The sequence below is a fragment of the Cryptotermes secundus genome, unplaced genomic scaffold (assembly GCF_002891405.2).
Source record: "Cryptotermes secundus unplaced genomic scaffold, Csec_1.0 scaffold960, whole genome shotgun sequence".
Taxonomy (NCBI): domain Eukaryota; kingdom Metazoa; phylum Arthropoda; class Insecta; order Blattodea; family Kalotermitidae; genus Cryptotermes; species Cryptotermes secundus.
Genome location: NW_019727111.1, coordinates 552,951 through 579,579, shown reverse-complemented (window position 1 = coordinate 579,579; position 26,629 = coordinate 552,951). Strand labels below are relative to the sequence as shown.

At 45.2% G+C, this 26,629-nt stretch overlaps 1 protein-coding gene across 6 annotated transcripts in view; it reads left to right on the top strand.

The window, feature by feature from the left end:
• The window catches only part of LOC111864520 (rho guanine nucleotide exchange factor 10), a 175,580-nt gene that overhangs the window by 79,660 nt on the left and 69,291 nt on the right, over positions 1-26,629 (top strand). Inside the window, exon 1 of one of the 6 annotated variants that reach the window (XM_023851823.2) lies at positions 7,156-7,339. The exons of 4 other annotated variants lie outside the window; for them this stretch is intronic. In XM_023851823.2, the coding sequence (XP_023707591.1) occupies positions 7,303-7,339 (37 nt within the window). In that variant the 5' untranslated portion in view covers positions 7,156-7,302. Of the gene's footprint in view, positions 1-7,155; positions 7,340-14,379; positions 14,490-26,629 lie in introns of those variants that run through there. One more of the 6 variants, XM_023851824.2, reaches the window with a different exon arrangement.

The following is a 26,629-nucleotide window of genomic DNA, read 5'->3' as shown; positions in this document are numbered from 1 at the left end:
GGACACCTAAACACCCTGTTGACAACGAAAAGGCGCTTCACCTTCGCACTGTGGATGCCTGTCAGACTATCCGCGACTGCCCCGGCATCTTTGCACGGCTGCGGCGGTCCGTGGTGAGACGTGTCGAGGCGTGCATTGAATCTCATGGAGGACATTTTGGGCAGTTGCTGTAAATGTACTCTTTCAGTTATATAACTCACAAATTAAATGTTTCTGGACACATGTTGATATGGACACTTTTTCTTGTTTTTGTATGTGGAACTCGTGCCCAAAGTTTGTCCGCACCTTTCAGTTAACATTCCGTATAGTCTAGCTACTGATAGCGTCGCAAAAATACCCTGTATCGGGATAGCAATGCACTCGATAAATATAATTGTCAGATATACCACGAAGAAACCGTTTTGCTGCAGGTTGGTATAAGTGGCTTGATACTGTGTAATGTCTACGCATCTCCAGACAGTCCTCTGGACTCTTCCAGTTGAGACATAATTTCTGAAAATACTGGTCTTCTGGGGTCTAAGCGATGGCATAGTTGGTTGCGGTACTATGCTACAAGCTGGAAGGTTACGAGTTTAATTCTCGATGAGGTTATTGGATTTTTCAATTGACATAATTCTTCCAGCCGCACTATGGCCTTGGGGTCGACTCAGCCTCTAAGAGAACTGAGTATCAGGAAACTTCCGGGGTGTAGAGGGCGGCTTGCCGGCGCTAAGGCTGACAGCCTCGACGTCTCACAACCCTATGAGCCTCCACGCCCCATACGGTAGCTTATCTATAAACTGTAGGCCACATTGAGACCCCAGGGCGGTGGACAGCTGCTAGCTTATCGCAGGAGCCTACTTCCTGTACCTTAAGTGAACCCTAGACCTCACACATTAATTTTTCATGGGTTCGTTACACTACGTAACGTTCTCAGGTTCGGAATCACTCTTCTACACTGAAGATGGAGGCAGCAGGTTCCTCTGAAACTTTGGAAGACCTGTGCCTGTGACGATGTCACGTTCAGAGGGTTTTCTTGTGTATCGGATGAAGCCATCGGCGACGACTTAACGATAATAACCACATGAAAAGTTAGAATTGGTGGTGTAATTCCCCACCCAGTTGTATCTGGTGGTGTCAGCATCATTTATATGGGGTCATTCATTCATGTAGTTTGTCACGACCATCAGTCGCCTTACATTAGATCAGCGTAGTGATGTACAGAATAAAGAACTACAGACATCATATCCGAACAAATAACCTCACCTTTAGCGCCATAGCTCAAGCGGTTAGTCGCTGGCTTCCCACCGCGGCAGCCCGGGTTCGATCCTGGGTCTGGTCAAGTGGGATTTGTGGTGGACAAAGTGGCGCTGGGGCAGGTTTTCTCCGAGTACCTCGGTTTCCCCTGCCAATCTTCATTCCACCAATTGCTCCACAATCACTCCACCTGTGATCTGGGGCTGGTACAATAGTCAGAAGTGGCCGCAGAACAAGGGACTTAGCCCCACCCCACTAGCAATAAAAAAACCCTCACCTTTAGGCTTTGATATTAAGGAAGGCTATAAGATTTTTTATTTTTTATTTACGTCATTAACGTCTATGTTGGTACATCACGCTATCCAGGTCGTGGCCTATCGGAGGCGCTGCCCCCTCATTGGCCTAGACAGAGAACCTTGTTCTTTCGAGACCTGTTACATTTTGGTGGATGGTGTACACACATTTTGGGGCTGGAAGCAAACTGTTAACCCCAGAGATAACCAAAAAGAAAACTCCTTTGCTTGAGTCCGTAAGCGAACTAAACCGACCGAGCGACTGCCGCTTGTCGGCGAAGTTAGTGCCAACTTCAGCAGATAGAGGGTGTCGCATGGTCAGCGCAACGAATCCCAACGGATCTTAATTTCTGTTTTCTAGACCGGAGCCGCTATTTCCTTGAAATAGCTCCTCAGTTATCTTCACGAGGCTGAGTGAACCCCATTTTAGACCCACTACTTCTCATAAAATCTCTTAGCGCCTAGAATGGAACTCTGGACCTCAGGATATGTAGCCATTAACTCTGACCACTAAACCGCAGAGGTGGTCCCCCAGAGATTATTCTTTACAAGAATTTATACAAAAAGTAAAGATAATTAATTTTTGTTTACGTCCTGTTGGGGGGTACGCGGTAGCGTAGTTGGTTGAGGCACTATGCTACAAACCGTAAGGTCGCGGGTTCAATTCCCGATTAGGTCATTGGATTTTTTCCAGTTAACCTAATCCTTCCAGCCGCACTATGGCCCTTGGGTCGACTCAGCCTCTAACAGAAATGAGTACCAGGAATTAATTAAATAATTTTCCTGGGGAGTAAAGCGCGGCCGGCGCGTAAGGCTGACAACCTTACCGCCATCTTTGAGCCGATTGTCTAGATAATGTGGGACCCTCAACGTCTCACAACCCTATAGGCCTTTATGGCCTGTTACAGGGGTAGCTTTACTTTACTTACGTCCTGTTGCGTGAATAAACTAATAATATAAATTTCAGCCGTCAACGCAACAAATATTTATTAATTTAAACCACACTACGTGTTTCGACCCTTAAACGGTCATCTTCAGGTGTTCTTAAACACGCTGTTAATTATTGAATTGCAAGGCATGATCTTGTTACTATACTGTAATTAATAGTATATCTAAAAACGCCTGAAAATGACACTTAAAGGGTCGGAACATGTATGGTTTAAATTAATAAACATTTGTTGCTTTGACGGCTGAGTTTGTAAAATTAATATTATTATAAGTAAAGATATAGCTATCCCTGTGCCCCTCCACGTGTCGAGAAATCCCCCCCTCTACCTCTTCATTTAAAGCAGATCAACGTTCTAGAAACGCTGCCCTAAATATAACACGAAATTAACAAAAACTGACGTAACCATTATTGATTAGTATCGCAGATCATAAAACACTCTGAGCTGTAACGCCGTGTGACTCGGGGACAGGAGCACCACGTTTCACAAGAACATACCTCCTCCGCGCAAGAACGCAGCAAGTAGCAGTTATTCTCCCAAAGGGGTGGAGCAGGGTACAGCAAATGGAAATGCTGTCTCAGGGTGATAATTCCTTGACAGATAACAAACACGGTTTCTGCTTCTTCTGGTGTCTTGTTTCCCTTGCTCTTCTGCTGTGCTGATGAAAATGATACGTTCCTCCGAAACATCGAGCCCTCTCCGAACTTTACGGACGTATAATCCAGAACATCACGCTCTTCCCGTGAGAACCACAGATTTAACCGAGCACTAATGTTCATGACGGGCAGAAACTAATTTTCGTTCAACAAAAATCAAAGGCTTGTCCCCAAAATCGCCCGTGCTCTGTTGCACCCGCCCTGGATCCACACCTGCACACGCTTCAGCTCTGAACGCCTATCACCAGCAGCTGCTGAGTAGCCGCCGCCCCTCTCTGGGACTGAGTCATGGCTGTATAACCAGTTGGGCCACATCGCTCGGTGTGCAGAAACTGGCATCGTTTCTTACATTCTCGGGCACTGTTCACCGGGGAAGACCCCCTGATAACCATTGGATAGGAGGCTGGGCGTGCCTCAGCCGGTATGGACACAGTCAAGAGAAACATTTCTTGCACCTGTCGGGAGTCGAACCCCAGGCTTCGAGGTCCTTGCCCGTCGGTATCCATCTACGTATGGCTCTACAGCCCTTGTGGACCTTGGCTGATTTTTCAGTTTCTTAATCTATACACAGTCGGTATAACTTTTTTTTAGACGGGGGATCAGCCCGTCACAAGACGTTGCCTGTCGGTAAGCCGACTGACTACCGAGGCTTGTGGATCTGTACCTACCTACACTCTCCCATTCGTCTTCATTGTCGCCGTACTTAATTAAACACGAGGACTACATTTTTATTTCTTGTGGCGCTACAGGCCCAGCGGGTCTAGGCCTACCTCCATGAACTCCATTCACCTCGGGTTTTCTAGATCTTACACATTCGGTAAGACTCCTTGGGCGGGTGATCAACTCGTTGCAAGGCCTCTACCTGTACACAAACACAGAAAATCGCACACACGCAAACTAAACATCCATGCCCTGAATGGAATTCGAACCCACGATTCCGGTTTCCAAGCGAGCGAAGACAGTACATGCCTTACACCGCTCGGCTACCGTGACCGGCCAAGGACTACATTACCGTACGATTTTTTTAACTATGAGTCCCCCCCCCCCTCACTTTAATATGCTGGCTGTGGTTAGCAAGGAGTGCAGCTGCAATTAACTTTAATCAGTCACTGGAGACAAAACAGAACTGAATTACACAGTGTATAGAACAAACCCAGATCAGAGATCCATCCATTTGCACTTCGTATGGTTTACGATGAGGACGATGTCGTCGGTCGTAACGCCGTTTAGTTTGATAGAAGCGCCGCCTGTTGTTGCAGGTTTCTTGCTTTGCTTCCTCATCCATCCTGGAGGCAGTCGATTGCTCCGAAACGCCGGCGGACCTCTAGGTAACCAGACGGCGTTGCAACCCAGAAGTCATCTCTCTGAGAACTTCAGATCCAACAGAACTGAGTTTAATTTGAGCGGGACTGAAGGGCACTTTGAAAACTCATTTAACAGTAACTGCATTCACTTAAACTGATTTGTAAAGCAGACTCGTGGGTCCATACATTTCGGATTGGTGGGGAAGGGGATCCCCCTGAATTCTTTTCCCCTTTCCATACAAATGGGGTACAAAATCTGTCGTACATAACAGTGGAGTTTAGTATAAATTGAGGGCACGCGGTAACGTAGTTGGTTGAGGCACTTCGCCACAGTCCAGGAGATCGCGGGTTCGATTCTCAGTCGATCCAGTCTTTTTACAGCGGTACTATAGCCTTGGGGTCGATTCAGCCTCTAACAGAAATGAGTACCAGGAATCTTCCGGGGGGGGGGGGGGAAAGGACGGCCGGCGCGTAAGGCTGACAACGTTACAGCCATCTGTGAGCCGATTGTCTAGAAAATGTGGGAACCTCGACGTGTCACAACCCTGTGGACCTCCACGGCCTGTTACAGGGATAGTTTTAGCTGAATGGGCCATTTTGACTCTGCCTCGATCTAGGTTTTCTGCTCAAATTATTTTGAATGTTAACGGAGATTGGTGTTACCTGTGCGTCCTGCGGGTGGTAGCCGGCGGGCTATGCCGACGATGTCAATAGTACGTAGGTACGAAGGGAACTGGGGGAATGAGGCTCAGCAGGAAGGAATGTGCTTGGGAAGCGAGCAGCGTTTGTGTTTTGCTTACGAATTGCTTTGNCCCGCCCCCCCCCACCCCCCCGTTCTCTACCTACTTCAGAGAGCGCCAGAGCGCCTTGTTTCGGTGCGCGCTTCTAACAGCTATTGACGCTGACGATTGGAAACAGTTCGTGACTTCTGTTTGAAGTGTAACTTCGACTTGGGGGGGGGGCATCATCGTCGTCACAATGTTTCTGCGTATATTGTCGTCACCATCTTCAAGTTGAGGGAGGCGGGATGAAGGATGTGGTCTGTACGGAATAAAGAAGTCGCATTTCGAGTTAAGGGTGACCTGTTTATGAAACTGACTGTAGTTATTGTTGAAGATGTCGATTAGTCACGTACGTTATTGCATAACACATTGAAATTATTAATTACTGTCGTAATGATCGTCATCTGACGCCTCGCAGCCCAGTTCCGGGAATTGTAATCTGTTTAAATAGTAAAGGTAAAATTGCCGCAGTGCTTAATTAGTTAAGCACTATGCCATGAAGTCATATGGGGGAGTGGACGTGTAGCTCTACCTTTCTTGACCTCGACATTAAATGTTAGTGAGTGGTCAGCTCCTGGTACCCGTGGGATATGAGGCTAGGTGGGCCCCATAGGCGGTCAGGACGCTGTGCAGAAGAGAAGAACCATGTACTGCTGGGAATCGAGCCCAGTTCGTCGCTGTACCGACTGAGCTATCGCGACTTCTCTTATAGATGTATAATGTTCCCAAAATCCATGAGTAAGTGACAGCGTTCCTTGGTCTACCTCCTCAAAGTTATTCGAGAGGAACGCATTGGCGAGCGGAATTAGACGCAGCTGTGATTGCTTTCACTCACAGAATAGTGGCTTGGCTGCGGGCTGGACGACCGAGGAGTTGGAGTTCGATTCCCTGTAAGGTCAAAATGGTTTATCTCTTCTCCATAGCGTCCAGAACGGCTTTTGGGACATACCCAGCCTTGTATACAATTGATACCGGGAGCTGATTCTCGGGATAAAGCGAAAAGAGCGTGAAACTGACCACTCACCTCCGTCTAGTACCAAGGTTAAGAACGAATTAGTTCAGAAACATTTTGTTTTCTCATCTGCTATCCAAGAATTTACGGTAAATATTAATGTTGCGTGAAGTTTTGTGTGGGTGTGAAATTTGGTTTCTTACATTCAAGGAGGTGCGTGGAGTGAGGGTGTTTGAGAACAGGATGCCGAGGAGAATATTTGGACCGAAGAGGGATGAAGTGACAGGAGGTCGGAGAAGACGGGCTAAAGAAGAGCTACGTAACTTGCACTCTTGACCAGATACTGTTAGGAGGCCCATACACGTACGAGTCTGGCTCGCGAGTCCGACTCGGCTCGGGTTCCAATGAGCCACACTCGTCCTTTTGTGGGTCGCCACGCTCATACGTGTGTGGCGAAATTAATCCTAGCCCTGCTCCTCGCCGAGCCGGACTCGCGAGCCAGACTCGTACGTGTATGGGCCGCCCTAGAATAATGCGACGGAGAATGTGATGGTTAGGGTCTAAAGCACTCTTGGGAAGATCTGAATTACTATAAAGAACGTTTAGACGAAGAACCTGGAAGACCCAGGCTTTCAGCTGGCAGGATAGTTTTAAAATTAATATTGACCTGGAGGAGGGGACGTCGAGTAGATTCATCTGGCTCGAAATAGGGACCATTGGCTTTCCGTATGAACACGGCACTGAACCTTAAGGTTCCGTAAAACTCTTGGGTGTTTCAAGACTGCCCTAGCGACTGGTCTTCCCAAGAAGGATTTTTGCTGTGTTTGGGTTGGAGTGGTCCGTAAATTGCCCTGGGCAGTGAATTGATTACTGTCATCAAGGAACGCCGTAGATCTCTGCAGCCCTGTAAACACAGCTGCGGTGGTAGGGTTCAGTGGGCCGGCTAGACGGACGGACGCTGCTCGCTGGCTGGCTGGCACGGAGACCGCCAGTTTTCACGGAGTATGCGAGTGAGCAGTCTTGTGCTGTAGTGTGTCGGCCATGTTGCTCTCGGAGTGTTACTGCCTACCAGTCTGTTATCGTTATTATTGTTATTGTTACTACTTTGGTGTCAGTGGTGGTGATAATCAGTATGGATGAACTTCAGAGTGGCGTGGTTCTAATTAAATGTAAGTATCTGTGTGCACAGAGATTAGCGATAGTAGACCGGTTGAAACCAGAAGAATGGGTGATTCATAAAGCAGGTACACAGTGCTGGGACAGCGCTCCAATGTATCAATGAGTTCCTTGTTTCAAACTGCTTTAGTATGGCATAACCCCCATTAACGGCGACGTGTGTCATATTTAAGGGAAATAGTGTGGCCTATATATTTTTCTTTCTTTCTTTGTGTTGCTTGGACATTGGCTAACCGCCAGAACACTACAGGTGCACTTATGACGTTATCGCTCTGACATGTAGCAACAAACATCGGTGTTTTATTACGGTACAACAGGATCCACAAGTGATTTATTAGGTTTTATGTCATTGTGTTGGTGTTTTATTTATTTACTTTTTGGCGGGTTATTTTACGTCGCTTTCACAGACCACACGGCGTCGAATTGGAAATAATTTTGGAAGGAAGTGGTTGTGAGTTAATTTAGATACTACCTTAGCATTTTCATGTAGGAACTAAGGAAAATCACGAGAAACGGCAGTCAGGATAACTGGTGTCCCGGCTGAGATTGGAACCGAGAACTTAACCAGTGCGAATCTAGAGCGGTACTGTTGACCGGCCTGTTTGGTGTTTTGGTGTCATACACAAACATCCACGAATTGACATTTTTTGTTGCATTATATTTGTGTATGGTACAACAAAATGCACCAACCAGTTATTGGTTTTTAATTCGGTATGCCTTTGTTTTAGTTTGGTACAGCAAAATTCACGATGTGATTACTAGTTTTTGTTGCGTTAGCGTTAGTATTTCAGCATGGTGCAACAGAAATCGCCAGCCGTATGTATTTCATTACGTTTTTATTTTAATATGGTGCAGAATCCACAAACTAGTTATTGTGTATTTCATTGCATTTATATTTTAGTATGATACAACAAAATTTGCTCTACTAATTATTATTTTTCCTGGCGTTGTGTTTATGTTTTAGCGTTTATGCTTTAGTGTGGTACAACGAAATTCATCAGCTGATTTTTAGTTCTTATTGAATTAATTTTGTGTTTCAGTATAATGCAACAAAAGTGACGCACTGGTTATGAGTTTTTGTTGTATTACGTTTGTGTTTTAATATGATACAGCAATATTAACCAGTTAATTGTCGTTATTGCTATATTTAAGAAGAATAACGTTATAAATGCCCATGTCACCGAATTCTGAAGATGTGTCCATTCATGTATCACGTCCTAATGCGCTTGTTAGTTTTAATTTGATTTTCCATCGAAGGTATCACTGTTTCTTGTGCTTCCAGTTATATTTATGATTATTAGTAGTATTCGTGGCGTGACATATAAGGGGAAACCGCAGCCTGTCATCCTCTTCAGGAAGGTGAATATTGTGAGAGCAAATGTGTTATCAGGAACACAGCAAGAATTTCATGAGTGCCTGCTGTCAAGGAAATGAACAAGTTAAATTGATAAGGCAGCCATGTAGCTGCAAAATTATGAAGGAGAGTTTTACTAATACAAAACTCTCGCGTATATGTAAGCGTGTACTTTGTCATTGTTGATTATTTTTTCTCTCGCTACGACTTCGGAGCATAGGGCTGATTTCACAGTTTCATTATCATTTTTACAGACGGTAGGGCTCTTGGACTAGTGATCAGCCCCTCACAAAACCTCTAGATAAAGAAAGGACACAAGTAAAAAAAAAAAGTAAAGCTATCCCTGTACCAGGCCATGAATGCCCATAGGGTTGCGAGACGTTGAGGGTCCCACATATGGACAATCGGCTCAAAGATGGCAGTAAGGTTGTCAGCCTTACGCGCCTGCCGCGCTTTACTCCCCAGGAAAATTATTTAATTAATTCCTGGTACCCATTTCTGTTAGAGGCTGCGTCGACCCCGGGGCCATAGTGCGGCTGGAAGGATTTGGTCAACTGAAAAAATCCAATGGCCTCATCGGGACTTGAACCCGCGACCTTCCGGCTTGTAGCATAGCCCCTCAACCAACTACGCTACCGCAAGCCCCCAAACAAAGGACACAAACACAGAATAAATGCATACACACACCAGATATCCATGCCTTGTATGGGACTTGAACCCACTATCCGGCTTCCGAGCGAGCGAAGACAGTACATGCCTTAGACCGCTCGGCTACCGTGACCAGCCATTGTTGATTAGTGTATGTTTATTTTTGTGGTTTGCTTAGCGACACTATTTCAGAGAGTCGAATGATGGATTGCTAGTGAACAAGGAATTGTAATCGTGAAGAAGGAAGCGATACTGACCTAATTTGGGGTAATATCCAGGCATTTGCCTGGAAGAACCAATGGAAACCAAAAACGTGTAAGAGCAGTTGGTTTTCGAGCCTAGATTCGAACCGGACACCTCTGGAAAGGAAACGAGAAGCGTTGCGACGTTGGCAAGCTTTCTTCGTGATGGCATTTCTTTTTATTTTAGGGAAGTAGTAAGGCAGTTGACACTACAGGATGGATAAAGAAAATATAATAATGATTCATAGTTTTTGGCGGCATTGAGAGACCGGCATAAACAGATGTAAGAAATAGGATTTTGTTGAGGTAAAATGCACTATATAAATATACTATTTTCTTTAGTTCCTGTTGGCGTTTGTATGATAAGACCCAAGGCATTCCGAACTTTGGAATGAGAATATAAAAAAAATGTATAATGTATCAAATTTATCATTTTCTTCATCATGTATCGACTTTTTAATTCCTTCGATTTATTTTGCCTAGTTCGTATAACTGTGACGAAAACATGTTAGTTATCCGCCATGCTCGTCACTCATTAATTTCCTAACACTTTGTGGAATCCGAATGTTCATTACCGTGTTCACAAGAATCCTCCACTGTTCTCTATCGTGAACCAGATCAAGGCAGTTCGTACCACCCCCAGCCCATTACCCCAAGGTTCATCTTAATATTGTATTGTATTGTATTGTATTGGAGAGGGTGGGTTTCCCCATGCACTTAGACCAACTGTTGGTCCATTGTGCGTCCCCCTATGATATTCTACCAGTCTCTATTCCCTACCCGTACTGGTGCGTGCCATCAGTCCCGACTCAGCCAGCGAGTTCGGCCTCTACTGGTTCAGCGGTATCTCGATGCTTTCCCCATCTACCAGAGGCGTTAGAGACTACTATTGGGCGGGAAATGTCCTGAATTTGGCTCAGTGGTCCCCTTGGGACATGAGGTTCTTTTACGTGCCGTAAAGCTACGACACGAGACCCAAGGCTTAAAGTCCCTCCCGGAGGACTTGTTCCCTGAATTTTTCCGCCCTTAAAAATTTCACGACATCCGCCGGGTTTGAACCCTCGTACCTTGAGTCACGAGGTGGAAACGTTACCGCTAGACTACGGAGGCCGCTTTCATCTTAATATTACCCTGCCACCTATATCTAGGCATTCCTAGTGATATCTCTCCTTTCGGAGACCAACGCAGTAATTTGCTGCTGATCTGTGCCACCACAGTCATTCTCGGTTTCCCTATTTTTGTTCTTTCCAACATTTTTTTAAAGTGAGGCCTCCTTTTCGTCGAGAGGAGAGGTCGGTCAGTCCTTCTGGCGTTGCTATCAAAACCCTATACGTGCTACATGCCCTGCCCATCTCATCCTTCATGACTTGATATTTCTGATAATACTTAAACGTTCAGCATTGGCCTTCCTTTTTAATCCCAAATTTATTGAAGGAGTCGAGGAGGAAGAATAATGCACGAAATCATGAACTTGCGGTTGAAGTATAAGTGCCTAGCTGCAGCAGGCTGCATACTGCATCAGAACAGATGATACCAACGTTGAGACCGTTCCTTCTTACACCTGAAGGCAGAAGCACGTCCGGTTTCCGAAACATGTTTGCACAGTATCGGCGAATACATTTAGCGGCTACTCACACGACGCAGTAATTAAACATAACTTGTATTTGTTTATGATTTATTAAACGACGCTCTCTGTAAGTAGATTATAAACAAAAAAACTCCGTGGCCTGTAGTCCACAAGCGAACTATACCGACCGAGAGAGACCGCCGCTTGTAGGCGAAGTTAGTGCCAACTTTCTGTAAGTAGGTTACATAGCTTCGAATGGTGCGATGAATAGTGAATAATGAATTTGAAAGAATGTAGAAAGTAGAGTTCATGGCCTGATTTGAAATAGGATTTAGGCATTTTCATGGAGAGACTGAGGAAACCCGGGAAAAATATCGGGCCGAGATAACATGGCTTTTGTTTGGCTTGTTAGTATATGAACGAAAACTCCGTTCTACGGGTTTCTTTAGCTGCCTGGCTTGAATGAATATGCCTTCTGCGTGTGTGTCTCACTTTCAGCCTCACAACGGAATTACCTGTTTTCACGAAATTTGGTATGGACGTTATGCCGTTGGAGGTCATCTCAGCCTCACATTTACCATGTTACAGTCAGTAGGCGTAGTAACATGGGGAACGCGCAAACTTGTGAGGGACGGACACCAACGTTTCCTAATCGAAGGCCCTGAAATGACGTATGGTAGTAGATCTGGGTAGAACTTGCAAAGATAATTTCTTTGCAGACTATAAAATAACAAAATGGCGGATGCATGAAGTCTGTATTTAGGTTTCAGTATCGGAAGGCAATAACCAGCAGAGCGGGGCGTGTGAAATTTGGTGTGGACTGTGACCGTTTTATTCACTTTGTTTGTACATCCAGTCCAGCAAAGTTAACGTAATCAGCACATAATAATCTCTTTCCCAAAATAATAATATTGTTGTCTATCTATGGCTGTACGTTCCTTTGTCGGACCTTGGCCGCTTTTTATTTTCTTGATCCTCTATAGAGTCGGTGGGCTCCTTGGACGGGGCATCAGCCCGTCGCAAGGCCGCTATCTTGATCCTATACAAATTCGGTAGAACCCCTTGGACGAATGATAAGCCCGTCAGAAGGACGCTACATAAACACAGAACGACACAAACACAGAATAAACGAACGCAAATATTCATGCCTTGAGAGGGATTCGAACCCACGATCCCAACGTTCGAGTGAGCAGAGACAGTTCGTGCCTTAGACCGCGCTGCCACTCTGATCGGCACATTACTTTACTAAACTGCTAATATTGCTCCTGCTATACTAACAACAATACTGTAGGCCTATGTAACGTATATTTACAGTCACGCACAGTAAGAACATAATTGCTGCAAGTGGATTCAAACACATGGCCGTGAACCCACGATCCCACCACGTTAACCCAGTTAGCTGAGTTGAATGTTGTTGTATTACCGCAGTGTTGATGGAAAATTTATGCCGGAAATTTGTTTTGTTGTGAATAATGTTGTGCGATCAGTAAAAATAGTCTTCAATGGCTGAAACGTAAGATGGAAGCAGGTTTACTGAACCCCTCCACCCCACCTACCTCCTACCGCGAATCTCGGCTTTTGTGATTTGTGCCCAGAAATGCGTGTTTCAGGTTGTCACTATTGGCTGAAATTCAGGTTTTGAGACGGGGATTTCGGAATGGGTGCTGTGTAGTCTGGTCTTGAAGAGTGCATGACGTCATGTTATGTTTCGGAAAGTCGCCATGTCGTCGAAACCTTTTCTTTCAGTGCATGCTGGTTAACCCTTAGTTTCTGATCTGTTTGTGACGTTCGGTTTACCTTCTTTTCTGTAGCATAAATCGGATGATAACATTAAGATTTAAAGGTAAAAGGAAAAGTTGTCCTTCTCTGCTTAATTAATTAATTAATTTAAGAACCCCGTCGTTTGAGGCACTATGATACGAGCCGGAAGGTCGCGGGATCGAATCCCGATGAGGGCATTGGAGTTTTTCAATTTACCTAAAATCCTTCCAGGCGCACTATGGCCCTGGGATCGACTCAGCCTGTAACAGAAATGAGTACCAGGAATATTCTTGGGGGTAAAGGGCGGCCGGCGCGTAGGGCTGGTTTACAAGTAGCAGTTGGTTGTGCGTACTGCTGTCCGCGATATTTCTCAGGCGCAAAGTACCTTGCTCCGACGACAGAAGCTGCTGAGAACGTAGACAGGTGTATATAATCTGGCAACTGTCGTACAGGGCGGAAAGAAACGAGGGAGGCTGAAGGATTTTATGTTACAGATGGGATTTATTCCTCCAGTATATTACTCATTTTAGGTTTTTACAATGGTTAACGATTTCTGTTTAGCTTTTGGATATGTGCACCTTGTGGATGTAGGCAGAGTTACCGACATTTCGGAGGTGCATGTCGCCTCTATCTTCAGGGTAGAAGCAAGGTACAAGCAGACGCCGGCGGCAACATGATGTTGCTTACTACGCAGAAGATGAAGGCGATACGGTCCTCCGAAATGTTGGGCTGTCTCCGAACTGCCACAGTAGAAAGTATTCTTCATGAATGACTCTGATTTAGTGCATCATCATCATCATCATCATCATCCTGTATTATTTTGATTTTTAATGTCATTATTGATTTAAACGTAGATCTATGATTAAATTTCAGATAATTTAAGATGTCTATTAATAGTCTAAACTTGCTTTTGTAATCGGAAACACCGGAAGGTAGACTGAGGGCCGTAACATACTGGACGGTGTGGTCATTTATGGATAAGATCGGTTACGGTAAATGATTTGAAATTCAGTGCGACGACAGTAATAACACCAGTTAAATGGAAATATGTAACGTTCTATTGACATCCATAATATATTCTATTATGGCTCTACAACCCTTGATTGCGCCTTGGCCACTTTACAGATTCTTAATCTATACACCGTCGTAGGACACCTTGGACCGGGGATCAGCCTATCGTAAGGCCGCAGCCTACACACAATAAACGCACACACACATCCATGCCTCAAGTGGGATTCGACCGCACAACCCCCCAGTGTTTGAGCGTGCGAAAACAGTTCATGCCTTAGACCCCGCGGCCACTGTGATCGGCTCTATTCAAAATCAATACATGTAATTAAAGAAGAGTACACGGTGTTTATATTTGCTTAGAAGCAAGGTCGGCCGTCTTGACGTCACTCCTGAGTTTTTTTTCTTTTGGCAGCAGCTAGCTGTATGCTTAGTCTCGAGTTGTGTGTCGTGAGATAAAGCTACAGACGCTTACGTATGGTACAGTCTGTACTCTGTTTTCGGTGTCATTCCTTAGGTTCTGAAGTAACTTGTTCCGACGACAGACTTTGAGCAGATGTCGTGTAAGTAACAGTTTCCGAAATACATGCAGAATTCCGGATATGGGACTAGAGTTTGCATGTTGACAAATTCTGTCGCCATTACGTTTATTCAGTGTTATCTTGTGTTGTTAAAGAAAAGGTGAAGCTATCCCTGTAACAGGCCGTGGAGGCTTATAGGGTTGTCGAAGCCCCCACAATTTCTAGATAATCGGTTCACAGATGGAGGTGAGGTTGTCAGCCTTACGCGCCGGCAGGCCGCACCTTAACCCAGTAGAAGATTCCTGGTACTCATTTCCGTTGGAGTCTGCGTCGACCCCAGGGCCATAGTACGCCTGGAAGTATGAGGTCATTTGAAAAATTCAGTGACATCATCGGAGATCAAACCCCGCTACCTTCCGACTTGTAGCATAGTGCCTCAACCATCTACGCTACCGCGTGCCCCATCTTGTGTTGTACGTAAGCTGTTACTTTGTTCATATATCAGGTAGGATGACTTGCAGATATTAGGTTGATTAAGGTGTTTTATGTGGGTGTCATACGTGGTGTCTGATTCTGAGAGACGGCATATTGACGATTATGAAAGGACTGCCCATTGGATGAGTGATTTTCACGGAACGTGATGCTGTTGGAGGCCACTCCAACTACGTAGGTCTACTTTTTAATTCACTACATTCAGTAACAAGAACATGGCGGACGCATTAATTTGAGGTGGGAGCGACATTGGTGCCTCATAATTTAAGGTCCTGAAATGGTGTTTGATAATGACCCTCTAAAAATGAAGCTTTTGTTAAAATTTTATCCTACTTTTCTTATTTTGGGGGAAACAATAAAAAGGAGACTTATGAGATCGCCTTGCTATCTGTGTGTCTGTATAGCACCCCCCCTTTTCCAGTTTTTGAAAAAAAAAAAGGCTTATGAGATTACCTTGATCTCTGTGCCCGTGTATTTAACTTTTTTTTTTTCGTTTTCTGTACCGTCCGTGTCGTATCAAAGGAAATTGGGCGATTAGTTCTTCCCAGAACTTCTTGTTTAATGTAAAATAACATCATTGCAACCTCGCGAAAAGTCTCCGTAGCTTTCGGTTCTGTGACGAAAATTCATGAAGCACTGAAGCTAGTAATGTGATGTTTGGTACATACATAGACCATAAACTTCCCTATGCATTGCATATAAAATATTGTTTGTAACTCAGAATTACAAACATGGTGGTGGTGTGAAATTTTGTGGTTACGTCTGACACATGACAATCTGTACTGGTACTTGAGCAATACGTTCCTCACATAAGTAAAATAACATTTGTGATTAGGTGTTCAGGATTTAAGTCTGCGCAGCGGGAAAAAAAGAAAGGCCTTACAGATGCGTATTTTGCGGTGCTGCCTACGCTGTCGGCCTTGGAATTAATGTATTATGGATGCAGACCTCTTTTCCTACTCGGATGTCAGCTAGTTGATAAAGCAAGCTCTGAAACAGCCAGCGAATAGTCCTGTTTCCAATCTGGAGCTAGTATGAAGGAAACTGGTATAACAACTTAATTCAGGCTTTGCCATTGTGGCCATTCGAAATCTGTGCATGCTACGTAATGAGTCAGAAATTAGATTTCCCTGGAGTCTGCAAACTGGACTGGCCTTGAAAATAATTTACTGCTGACACACATCTTCTCTCAGTGCATATGGCAAGTCCGGTGTTGTTTAATGTGCATGGAAGTGGATTGGCCAGTGAGAAATACTGTCACGTGTGACAATAGACGGGGTTTGAATTGGTGCCTCGATTTATTGACCACTTATACACTCACGACTCGTGACAGCACTTTACAAATCACTGACATACAGAATAGTTAGTGTCCTCAGGCTATTAGTCTCCACTAGCCATTTCCTGGCAACGGATTTTAATGCAGTAACTATAGAAGTCTCACTGAACTACTCCAAATATCACATATATTACATTCTCTTCACCGCTGGACTTTCAACTTACTCCTTGCCCCGAACTGTCCCGGTTAATAACATCTCGGCACGGACAAACAGAAACAAAGCTATTCTGTTGTGTCTGGTTTCGATGCCGCAGATATGTGTTTACCTCGCCGTTGCGTAGGGCACAGAAAGCATCGTTCCTCTGTTGGTACACCATTGTTCCGTTCATGTCTGTTGCTGCGGGGACGTGTTTACCGAGCCGTTGCCCAGAAACGGCTTTGGTATATTTGCTTATCTCGCGGCCCTACACGCTACAATACATTTAAAATATGGAGGGCTGCGAGTGAAGTGTGAGGTGGAACTGAATTCAGGTTTGAATATTGTTTAATAATATTTTTAAGCTGTTCGCAGTGACAGTGCGATCCAGGGCAGGAAATATCTTCGTCCCATCAAACATTGCGATCGTTGGTTCGATCCCACTCGAGGCAAGGATGTCTGTCCGCATTTATTCTGTCGCGTTCTCCTGTGTAGGTAGCGGCCTTGCGACGGGCTGATCCTCCTCCAAGGACTTCTACAGGCTGTCCGTAATATTCACAGCTTTAAGATAAATTCTGAAATGGTTAGAAGGCAGAGAGCTTAATCTTTCAAAGGAGCAAGAAGGGTACTGCGCAGTTTTCAGAGATATCTTTCATTTGATTTATCGTTTTAAAACTTTGCAGTATCGGACAGGTTCGGAAATGTGTAGCAGTGTTTCTCAATCGGTGGGACACGTCCTTTGGTGGTCTGCTAAGAGGGACCTTTGAGATATCGAAATTAATTCAGCCACACAAGTTTCACCTGTACACAAAAACTCATGCATTTTAAGCACAGGCTTGTCATTAATGTTGCCGAGAGTCGCGTTTCGGGGGTACTCTGTAGCGTGTTAGTTGACGCACTATGCTACAAGGCGGAAGGTCACGTGTTTGTAGCCCAATGAGGTCACTGAATTTTTCAATTGACCTAATTCTTCCAGCCGCACTATGGCCGTGGGGTCAACCCAGCCTCTAATAGAAATGAGTACCAGGAATCTTCCTGAAGGGTAAAAAGCGGCCGGCGCGTAAGGCTGAACATCACCGTCGTCTGTGAGCCGATTGTCTATAAAATGTGGCAGCCTCGACGTTCCACAGCCCTATGGGCCTCCACGGCCTGTTACAGGAATAGCTATACCTTTTACCTTTTAATAGTCGAACTTCCGGCACTGGAACTAAAATTGAAGGGTTCTGTGTCGTGGGATAGAATAGCGTGTAGTCCGATAAAGATCATTTGACGTTTCGGAGAAACGTGTCATCTCCGTTTTCATCTCTCTTCTCGTCGGTGGTTACTAACAGAGTGCCTAATTCTTACTTAAAATGATTGATAGCAAATAAACTTGCAGGTACTTTAAAATAATTACACCACAACAAATTTTCACCTTTTCCGATAACAGTAACGAAATAAGCTGCTCACGACAAAGACAGTGCAGAAGTTGTAATAACGCAGTTCCTTCATTTTTGCCTGTGTGGAAGAGATGAATGTAAGGTAAAGTTTACCCTGTGCTTAACAAACGAAGCACCACACCATGAAGACGTATGGGGAATGGATGCATGTATCCGCGTTTTCTTGTCCTCGGCACTAGTTGGAGGTCCAGACTGTTCACCCCCGGAGAAGGAGCCCCGGTACCCATTGGATAGGAGGCTGTGTGGACTTCAGAGCCGGCCTCCACGGCGTGGAGGGGAGAAAAATCTTGACCCTATCGGGACTTGAACTCCGACGCCTTTGTAGTCCAGCCCTTAGCCAGTCGGTATACCGACTGAGCTATTCCGGCTCTTGAATAAACTTCTGTGACCCAGTAAAACAAATTTTTACACGTTGTGGTTGATAGAAATTGAAGGACACGAACCTAAAGACGGCGCTGTTTTGACCCGAAATTCAGTACGCAGAACTGTGACGTGATGGGTCTTTTTTGCATCCAGATCTGAAGTCAGTATGTAGATTTAATTTCTGCTATTAATATTCTCGTACGGCACCATAAACGTGTGTACCGGAGTTACATAAGAGCAGTGGCTTATGTCTGACTGACAGTGAAGTAAACTATGGGAAGTCCAGAATCGCCTTGAGTTCAGCATGGTTATTGTATAAAATTGTTCCTTTACGCACACACCACCATTTTATTTCTTCTTTGCGGATCAACGTTCGATTTTCGGCAGGGGCAAAAGATTTATCTCTTCTCCATCCTTTCCGCACACACCATTTTATTTCTTCTTTACGGATCAGTGTTCGATTGCCGGCAGAGGCAATAGATTTATCTCTTCTCCATAGTGCCCAGGCCGGATCTGGGGTCTGCCCGGCTTCCTGTGAAGCGAGTCCTGGAGGCTGTTTCTCCCGCAGTTTGACTGCTCATCTCCATCTAGTGCGGAGGTTAAGAATGCTGGAGTTGAGCACTGGAGGCAGTTGGAAAGGAGCCGCCGGTCAAGTGGGGACTTGAACCCTGCAGTAGAGGAATAGTCATGGTTAGAAGCCGTTACCAGGCAACTACTAGTGAAGACCCTGCGAGTTGGAAAAGACTTAGTGATAGTGTTATAATAGTTATTTTTAGTTGCGTCCTGTAAGCGGTCGATAAATATATTCACCATTACAGTACCCGCTGAGAGTCACTCAAACACGTGACCGTATGATTCCATACTCTCCACAAGTAACACCACGGTACAAAGTTCTCCCAGCGCTGCCAAATGCCACGCAGTTATGTAACCCGAAGAATCATTACAGCCATCACAACCCTCCTCAGAAGTCGAGTTCAGTATAACATAGGATACACAGGGCGCGTTCCTGGAAACCAAGGCTTGGACGCACCTTTCAACATGTAATTAGAAATTTAAACTATTAAAACAAGTCAATTGACATTCTGTCATGGATCGTTCAAGAGGTATTATTCGAGCCACCACAGCATTACGCATGGCGTAAGTCCGAAAAATCCGAGTCTAAGTCTGAAGGGTGACAGTTTATTGAGATCTATAGTCCGTAGGTTCGATGTTGAAGTAGGTCCCCACGTATGTCCAGGCTCGTGTATAGTGATCTGTTCCTAGTAAAGTTAAGAGAGGCGCCCCTCTACTTAATTGATCAAGCACCAGGCAACGAAGACGTGTGGGGGAGTGGAGGTATAATTCCACCATTCTTGATCGCGGCACTAGTTGGAAATGAGTTGTCAGCTTCACACCCCTGCCACTTTACCCCCGGTACCCATTGGGTAGGAAGTTGGTTTGGCACCAGAGCTGGTCCGGCCTGTGTGGAGAAGAAAAAAATTTGCACTGCGTGAAATCGAAACTGGACTTTCCAGCCCGTAACCCGTCCCTGTACCGACTGAGCTATCGCGACTCCGGTCATGGTGATACAGCCAGTAATTATTGACCTCATACCCACTGCATTATATTTAAGTCATGAATTCTCGCGGGAGGGGGATGAGGTTAGCGTCTGGAGGCCATCGTAGCGTAGGCAATATGTATATAGCGCACTATGAGATCCTCACTGCCGTCTCATCCTGTGTTTATTTGTAGGGGAATAAATTGAAGCCTGCTTTAACTCGCCCTTAAAATTACATCTATTTAAGCGGTTATTGGCTTGTATATTAGCTCCAGCATCAGGGCTGCACAAACTCTATCACTCTCAAGTAAAGCCCGCATTCTAAACTCAATAAAATATGGATAGGGACACGGCACATAAAGGTAAACGGCAGAGGTGAAGCTGTCACTGTAAGAGGCAGTCGAGGCTCCCACATGGAGCCCACCCGGCCTCCTATCCAGTGGATGCCGGAGGCCCCTTCCTCCAGCGGTAAAGTGGCCGGGCATGAAGCTGACCACTCACCTCCAACTAATGCCGAGGTCAAGTTATACGTCCACTCCCCCATACGTCTTCATCGCGAAGTGCTTATTTAGTTAAGCAGAAGGGACAACTTTTATGAGAAAGTAAACTGGTTGGATTTGAGGTTCTCACACAGCTGGGGTCTTCTGTTAGACGGAATGCTCGGTATAACTCACCTAAGTCTTCAGTGAAAATCCTTGTCGGGTTTTACCCGGATTTGAAGCGTGTCACAACAGATGTTTTAAATATTCACAGTATCGAATTTTCGTGAAAATCCTGTCTGTGATTCTTGAATTATTGTACGGACAGACGGGCATAGACATGGCCAAGCTTTTGCAACTTTTTGTTTCGATTAGTCCCATAATTCAGTTCCTACACCTCAATGAATACACTGCATCTTCCTTACAAAAGCAAAACTGGTAATGCTATTAAGGAAATAATTGCTGTTTAATCTGAGAATCCTGTGAAACCCACTGCAGGGAAGTCGAAGAGTTCTTGAATGTTGATGTGTGTGGTACATACAGTTACCACAGTGCTTTAAAGGGCTTTAATAATAGATCATATGTTGTTGAAGTAAGTACTCGTTGCCGTCAGCGGGCCTGTAGGTTGAAGTAAGTTAGCCTGTAGCCGAAGTCATTGGGGGCCTGCAGCTTAAAGTCAGTGGGAGCCTGTAGGTTGAAGTAAGTTAGCCTGTAGCCGAAGTCATTGGGGGCCTGCAGCTTAAAGTCAGTGGGAGCCTGTAGGTTGAAGTAAGTTAGCCTGTAGCCGAAGTCATTGGGGCCTGTAGCTTGAAGTCAGTGGGAGCCTGTAGGTTGAAGTAAGTTAGCCTATAGCTGAAGTCAGTGGGAGCCTGTAGGTTGAAGTAAGTTAGCCTATAGCCGAAGTCATTGGGGCCTGTAGCTTGAAGTCAGTGGGAGCCTGTAGGTTGAAGTAAGGTAGCCTATAGCTGAAGTCAGTGGGAGCTTGTGTAAGTTAACCTATAACCGAAGTCAGTGGGCCTGTAGTTTGAAGTCAGTAACATTCCATCTTGCCAGAACCAATGATGGGCTAACTGTTTTAGTGTGATTGCCAGTAATGTACAGAGCATGTGGCTTTGATACGTGCCGGGAATATGTCTGGTCTAATGTCTGTGACTGAGGTCGATGTACTGGGGTCTCACAGTAGCTGCCTCGGCTCCTATAGCTGCAGTTCAGATAAACTGAATTTGCGAAGTTCTTGTCTTGTTGGGACCCCTCTTGAATGAGGAATCGAACCATGAGAAGGCTTCGCCACAGAAGCAATTTAACACAAACACGAAAAGCTTTCACGCACTTGCGGTATTTGTGCCGCGCGTTTTCCTGACTTTGCACCGTGGATTTTGTGTGGGGAACTTAAAGGGCACATTGTGTACCAAGATGTTCTAGCAAAACTGTGAAATATGCGATAGCGTATTCTTGATGGGTGTGCTGCCACGAATCAACATGTGACTGAATGATCAAGGCAGTCAATCATCCAATGATTACAACTCTTCATTAACGTCAACGGTCACAGAGTACAGAGTTATTCATCAAGGTTGAAATTTTAAAATATTTGGCTTATTGCGTTCCGTTATAGTCGGAATGGTACTTTGTCGGTATAGCGACTGGTTACGTGTTGGACGACCGAAAGGACGGAGTTCGAGTTTAGGTAGGAGCAAGAATTTTCTCTTCTCCACGTTGTGCAAACCGGCTCTGGGGTCCAACTAATCCCTATTACATGGGTACCGGGGCTCTTTCCTTGGGTGTAAAGCGGCCGGGGCGTGAAGCTGACCACTCACCTCCAACTAGTGCCGACGGCAAGAAACTGGATCTATACACCACTCACCCATACGCCTTCGTGGAGTAATGCTTAATTTGTTAAGCATACGGACAACTTCACCTTACTTTGTGATAATAGTTTGGAATCCGTCAAATATAAGATCGTCATTTAAAAAAATATTCGTTTGAACTTCATATCTCATTAACAAGATTGTTATAAGCAGGGCCCGGATTTTGATGTCATGTCATCTTTTTTTCCTTGTATCCTATGCGATGCTCTTAAATATATAAATCTCGGATATGAGCTGCTGGTTACAGAAATGTAAATTTTATAGGTAATTTTTTGGTAAGTTTTTTGGACTTTTAAGGGTATTTCTTGTCATTTTTGGCCATTTTATGAAATTTTTCTTCATAGTGTGACGCATTGCGCTATGGAGGGCATCCCCTCCCCCGCCAGCGGTGACGTGGTGGCATCGGAGCGCAGACGCTGCTCCGGTAACAGGCCAGTTTTCTGAAATGTGAATAACATGGAAGCGAAGTGTTCTTTCTTTTCTCCTTTAGGTCATTTTTCTGGTTTTTTTTCGGTCATTTTTTGAATATTTTCAGGCCATCAAAATCCGGGCCCTGCATATTACATTTTTGGGTCATATTTTAGGTCATTTTTCTGGATTTTTTCGGTCATTTTTTAAATATTTTCAGGTCATCAAAATCCGGGCCCTGGTTATAAGCAGTTTGTGTGTAGTATTATGTTCCCTTCGAAACCGAAGACAACCTTTCGCGCTGAATAGGAGAATCATATCACGCGATCAAGATGAGAGCAACACGTGTATACCAGTAGCTTATATTTCTCGACTCAGGCTTGTAAATGATCAGCATCTAAAGTTATGCATTTATGCAGTGCCATACGCTGGCCAATTCCTGATTACCTCTTTCGGTAAGGATGCTGTGGAGGAGAGAGATTTCTTTCTCGTTGCGCACTGCCGGGAATCGAACCCCGATTCCTCGGTAACCCGCCCTTATACCTACTGAGCTACCCCAGCTGGAAGCAGTATATTAATTGTAATTGCCGTCCAGTTAAATGATAAGAGGGATGCGCACACATCCACAGCTTTTAACATTTGGTCTTTGTTTCGTAGGATATCTTCAGGGTCTCTTTTTTGTCCTGACGGCGAATGAGTGTTTTTGCTGTGCGAGATAATGATGAGGATGAATCACCCACGCGAGAGTGTTCTCCTTCAAAGCGCTCATCTTCCATTAATATGTACACCATCTCCTGTGACGTCACACATGCTGTAGTTAAAACGTGTAATTGGATCATTAGTAAATAGAACGAGGCTTGATGGGACTTGACCGCTGTGTTTGCACTGAAAGCCGACAAACCACTCGGTGAATCCGGTTTAAGGACAGTATTTAGTTCGTATGTAATTTAATCAGCTCTTTCGCCAAACCGAGTAGAAGGGACAACCCCAGTTCCATAACCGCCCTGTGGTTCCCAGCCTGGAAAGGGCGTCCCTATGCGGTCGTGAGGATGATCCAGGACGGGGCGCAGAGTCGCACGAAGAAAGAAGACAATTGCTAGTGCCAAATTCAACCAGCTGAGTATAATATAAGTACCCTGCAGAGATGTTAATCCAGACGCTGAAAACACTGCGATTAGATTTTAATATTCGTCGGCAAATGGAGAGCCCCGTAAAGCTTTTTCATTTTAAATTCTTTTACTGACCGTTCTAGTGCAGTGACCGCCTCTGTGGCCTAGCGGGTAAAAAGCAAATCCCTGTAACAAGCCGTGGAGGCNAACATTATGCAGCAGTGAAGTAATGACCTCCCATATCGACGTCACAGTGCAGAGCCCCTCAACAGAAAAGCTAAGACGTCGGCCCACAGATGGCGGTGAGGTCAGCCTTACGCGCCGCCCGAGCTTTACCCCCCGGAAGATTCCTGGTACTCGTTTCTGTTAGAGACTGAGTCTATTCCAGGGCCATAGTGCGGCTGGAAGGACTAGGTAAATTGAAAAAAAAATCCACTTCATCAGGACTCGAACTCGCAACCTTCCGGCTTGTAGCATAGTGCCTCGAGCAACTGCGCTACCGCGTGCCCTATCTAGTGTGTACCGGGAGCAATGCAGCCGGGGCATAAGGTTGACCACTCACCACGAAATAGTGGCCCACATAAAAAATGCATGGATCTATGTAGCCACTCCCCCCTTACTCCTTCATGGCGAGGCTCTTGATTAATTAAGCACAGGAACAAGTGCACTATAAAATATGATTAAGGAAAACAGGTTTGGTTCCAAATGCATCAACATGAAGCAGCTGAAGCCCGCCAAGCAGCGGGACAGTTTATTTTAAATATGGGCATTGAACAAAGGAAGAGTCTCAGATATACCGAACAGGAATAATAATAGTTCATGCCGGTTATTCGGAAGTATTTATAATGCGTCATTGGCAGACGCTCTAGGTCCGGATTGCAGAATACAGCCACACTGGGATCACCATTTGGCTTAAGGACAGTAACATCTCAGTTAATTTAATTGCTAATATCAATATAGCATGTGTAGGTGTGACTGTAGACGGGGTTCGGATTGATAATGAATTTATTAACCACCTCCAGGTTCTAACTACAATTAATTATTACACTTTTGCTGCTGTACACAATTTACAACCACTCCACACCAAACTTTTCAGTCTTTCTGTACTAGTGTTCATGGATTTATAAAACATGAACTATAAAAAGTCTCACTAAATCACACACTCTCAATATCACTGTGCTACAGCACGCAAAATGTCTACAAATCACACGTTAAATATTCACAGGCTGTACTCCAACTTACTGCCATCCTCTTGTTTGCATGCTTCTGCTGCTTCTGTTCTCGTAATTGCCCTAAACGAATTCTGTCTCTCTTATACAGCCGCAAAACGGACATGAACCTGCATTAAACAAATATCACGTGATCGCTATCCAGCCAGTCTGTTGGCGCGTCGGTCGGATATACAGAAAACGCACCTTCCTCTGTTGTTGCATGTTGGACCGGTGTTTACAGAGCTGTTGCCTGGCAACGCATTGATCAAGTCCATTACAATATTTTGAAAGAAGCCGTTACACGATGAAATTATGGACAAGATTTTACCCCGACTGCAGGGCCGGGTAGGTCTTCCTTTTACTAGGGTTTGAAAATAAAAGTAGTCCTCTAAGGAACCGGGATAGCTACGGGATGGACTGCTGGGGTTCGATTACCGTCAGGAGTACGATATTGTTTTCTTCTCCATGGTGTCCAGACCTGCACCGGGGCCCACCCAGCCTCATATTCAGTTGGGTAAAGCGGTAGGGGCATGAAGCTGAGGATTCTATCAAGTGCCGAGGTCAAGAGTGATACGTCTTCACGGCGCGGTGCTTGATTAAGCACAGGGACAACTTCTGTTACTCATTAGTACTCTAAAGTATGTACAGTTGTCGAGTGCGATCCGTTCATCTGGCAATTTGCGAGCAACGTCAGCCCGCTAACGGATCAGCTGAAGCTCACATTACTTGAATGTAAGACGCCCTCGACTTTAAGACACATCCAGTTCTTGAATGTGGGTTTTAGGGAAGTAATCGAAGTAATCACGCGGTAGCGTAGTTGGTTGAGGCACTATGCTACAAGCCGGAAGGTCGAGGGTTCAAGTCCCAATAAGGTCATTGGATTTTTTATTTTGACCTAATCCTTCCAGCCGCACTGTGGGCCTGGGTTCGAGTCAGCCTCTAACAGAAATGAGTACCAGAAATATTCCTGGGGCTAAAGGGCGGCCGGCGCGTAGGGCTGACAGCCTTGCCGCCGTCTATGAGCCGATTGTGTAGAAAATGTGGGAACCTCAACATCTCACAACCCTATGGGCCTCCACGGCCTGTTACAGGGATATGTAGGACTGGAAGTCTGTACGGAAGGATTGTTTTTTGTTTACGAAGTTTCTACGTTGCTTATGCTGTTATATGAGAGAGGCAGTTTGGTTTAAAGTACCGGCGCCTGTACAAGGCTCGAAGTACATATAGTGTGTACAAGCGTGGCCCATGTGCGTGCGTGTCTGCCTGCATATAAACCCCCTTTCTCGTCCGTTAAGTTTACATTTCCTCCCCAGTGCAGGAAGTTGCAGAAGCGCGAAGAAAGACTACATTGTGTGGGAAACCGTGAGTTTTGTTACGAAACAGTTTCCCTGTTCTATAGCAGATATGATAGGCACTGATAAAGTCCGGAAGTGACGACCTTAGTTCTCGCAAAGTGAATTAAGCGGTGTTTCCCCCGAATAAGACGAGCGCCATCAGCGCGTCTATACCGAATCTCTGTAAACTGAGACACCGTACTTGCCTGCATGTGGGGATACCTTCAACACATACACGCTTGTTAACCTAGTTCCCTTATTTTGAAAATAAAAGNGCACTTAGACCAGTTATTGGTCCATTGTGCGTCCCCCTTTTTTAATTTCTACTGTCGCCATACCCTACCCGTAACGGTGCGTGCCATCAGCCCCCGTAGAGCCAACGAGGTCGGCCCCCGGTACCTTGATGCTTCCCCCATCCACCAGAGGCATTGGAGATTACTTGGACGGGAAAAGGCCTGTAATTTAGCTCAGAG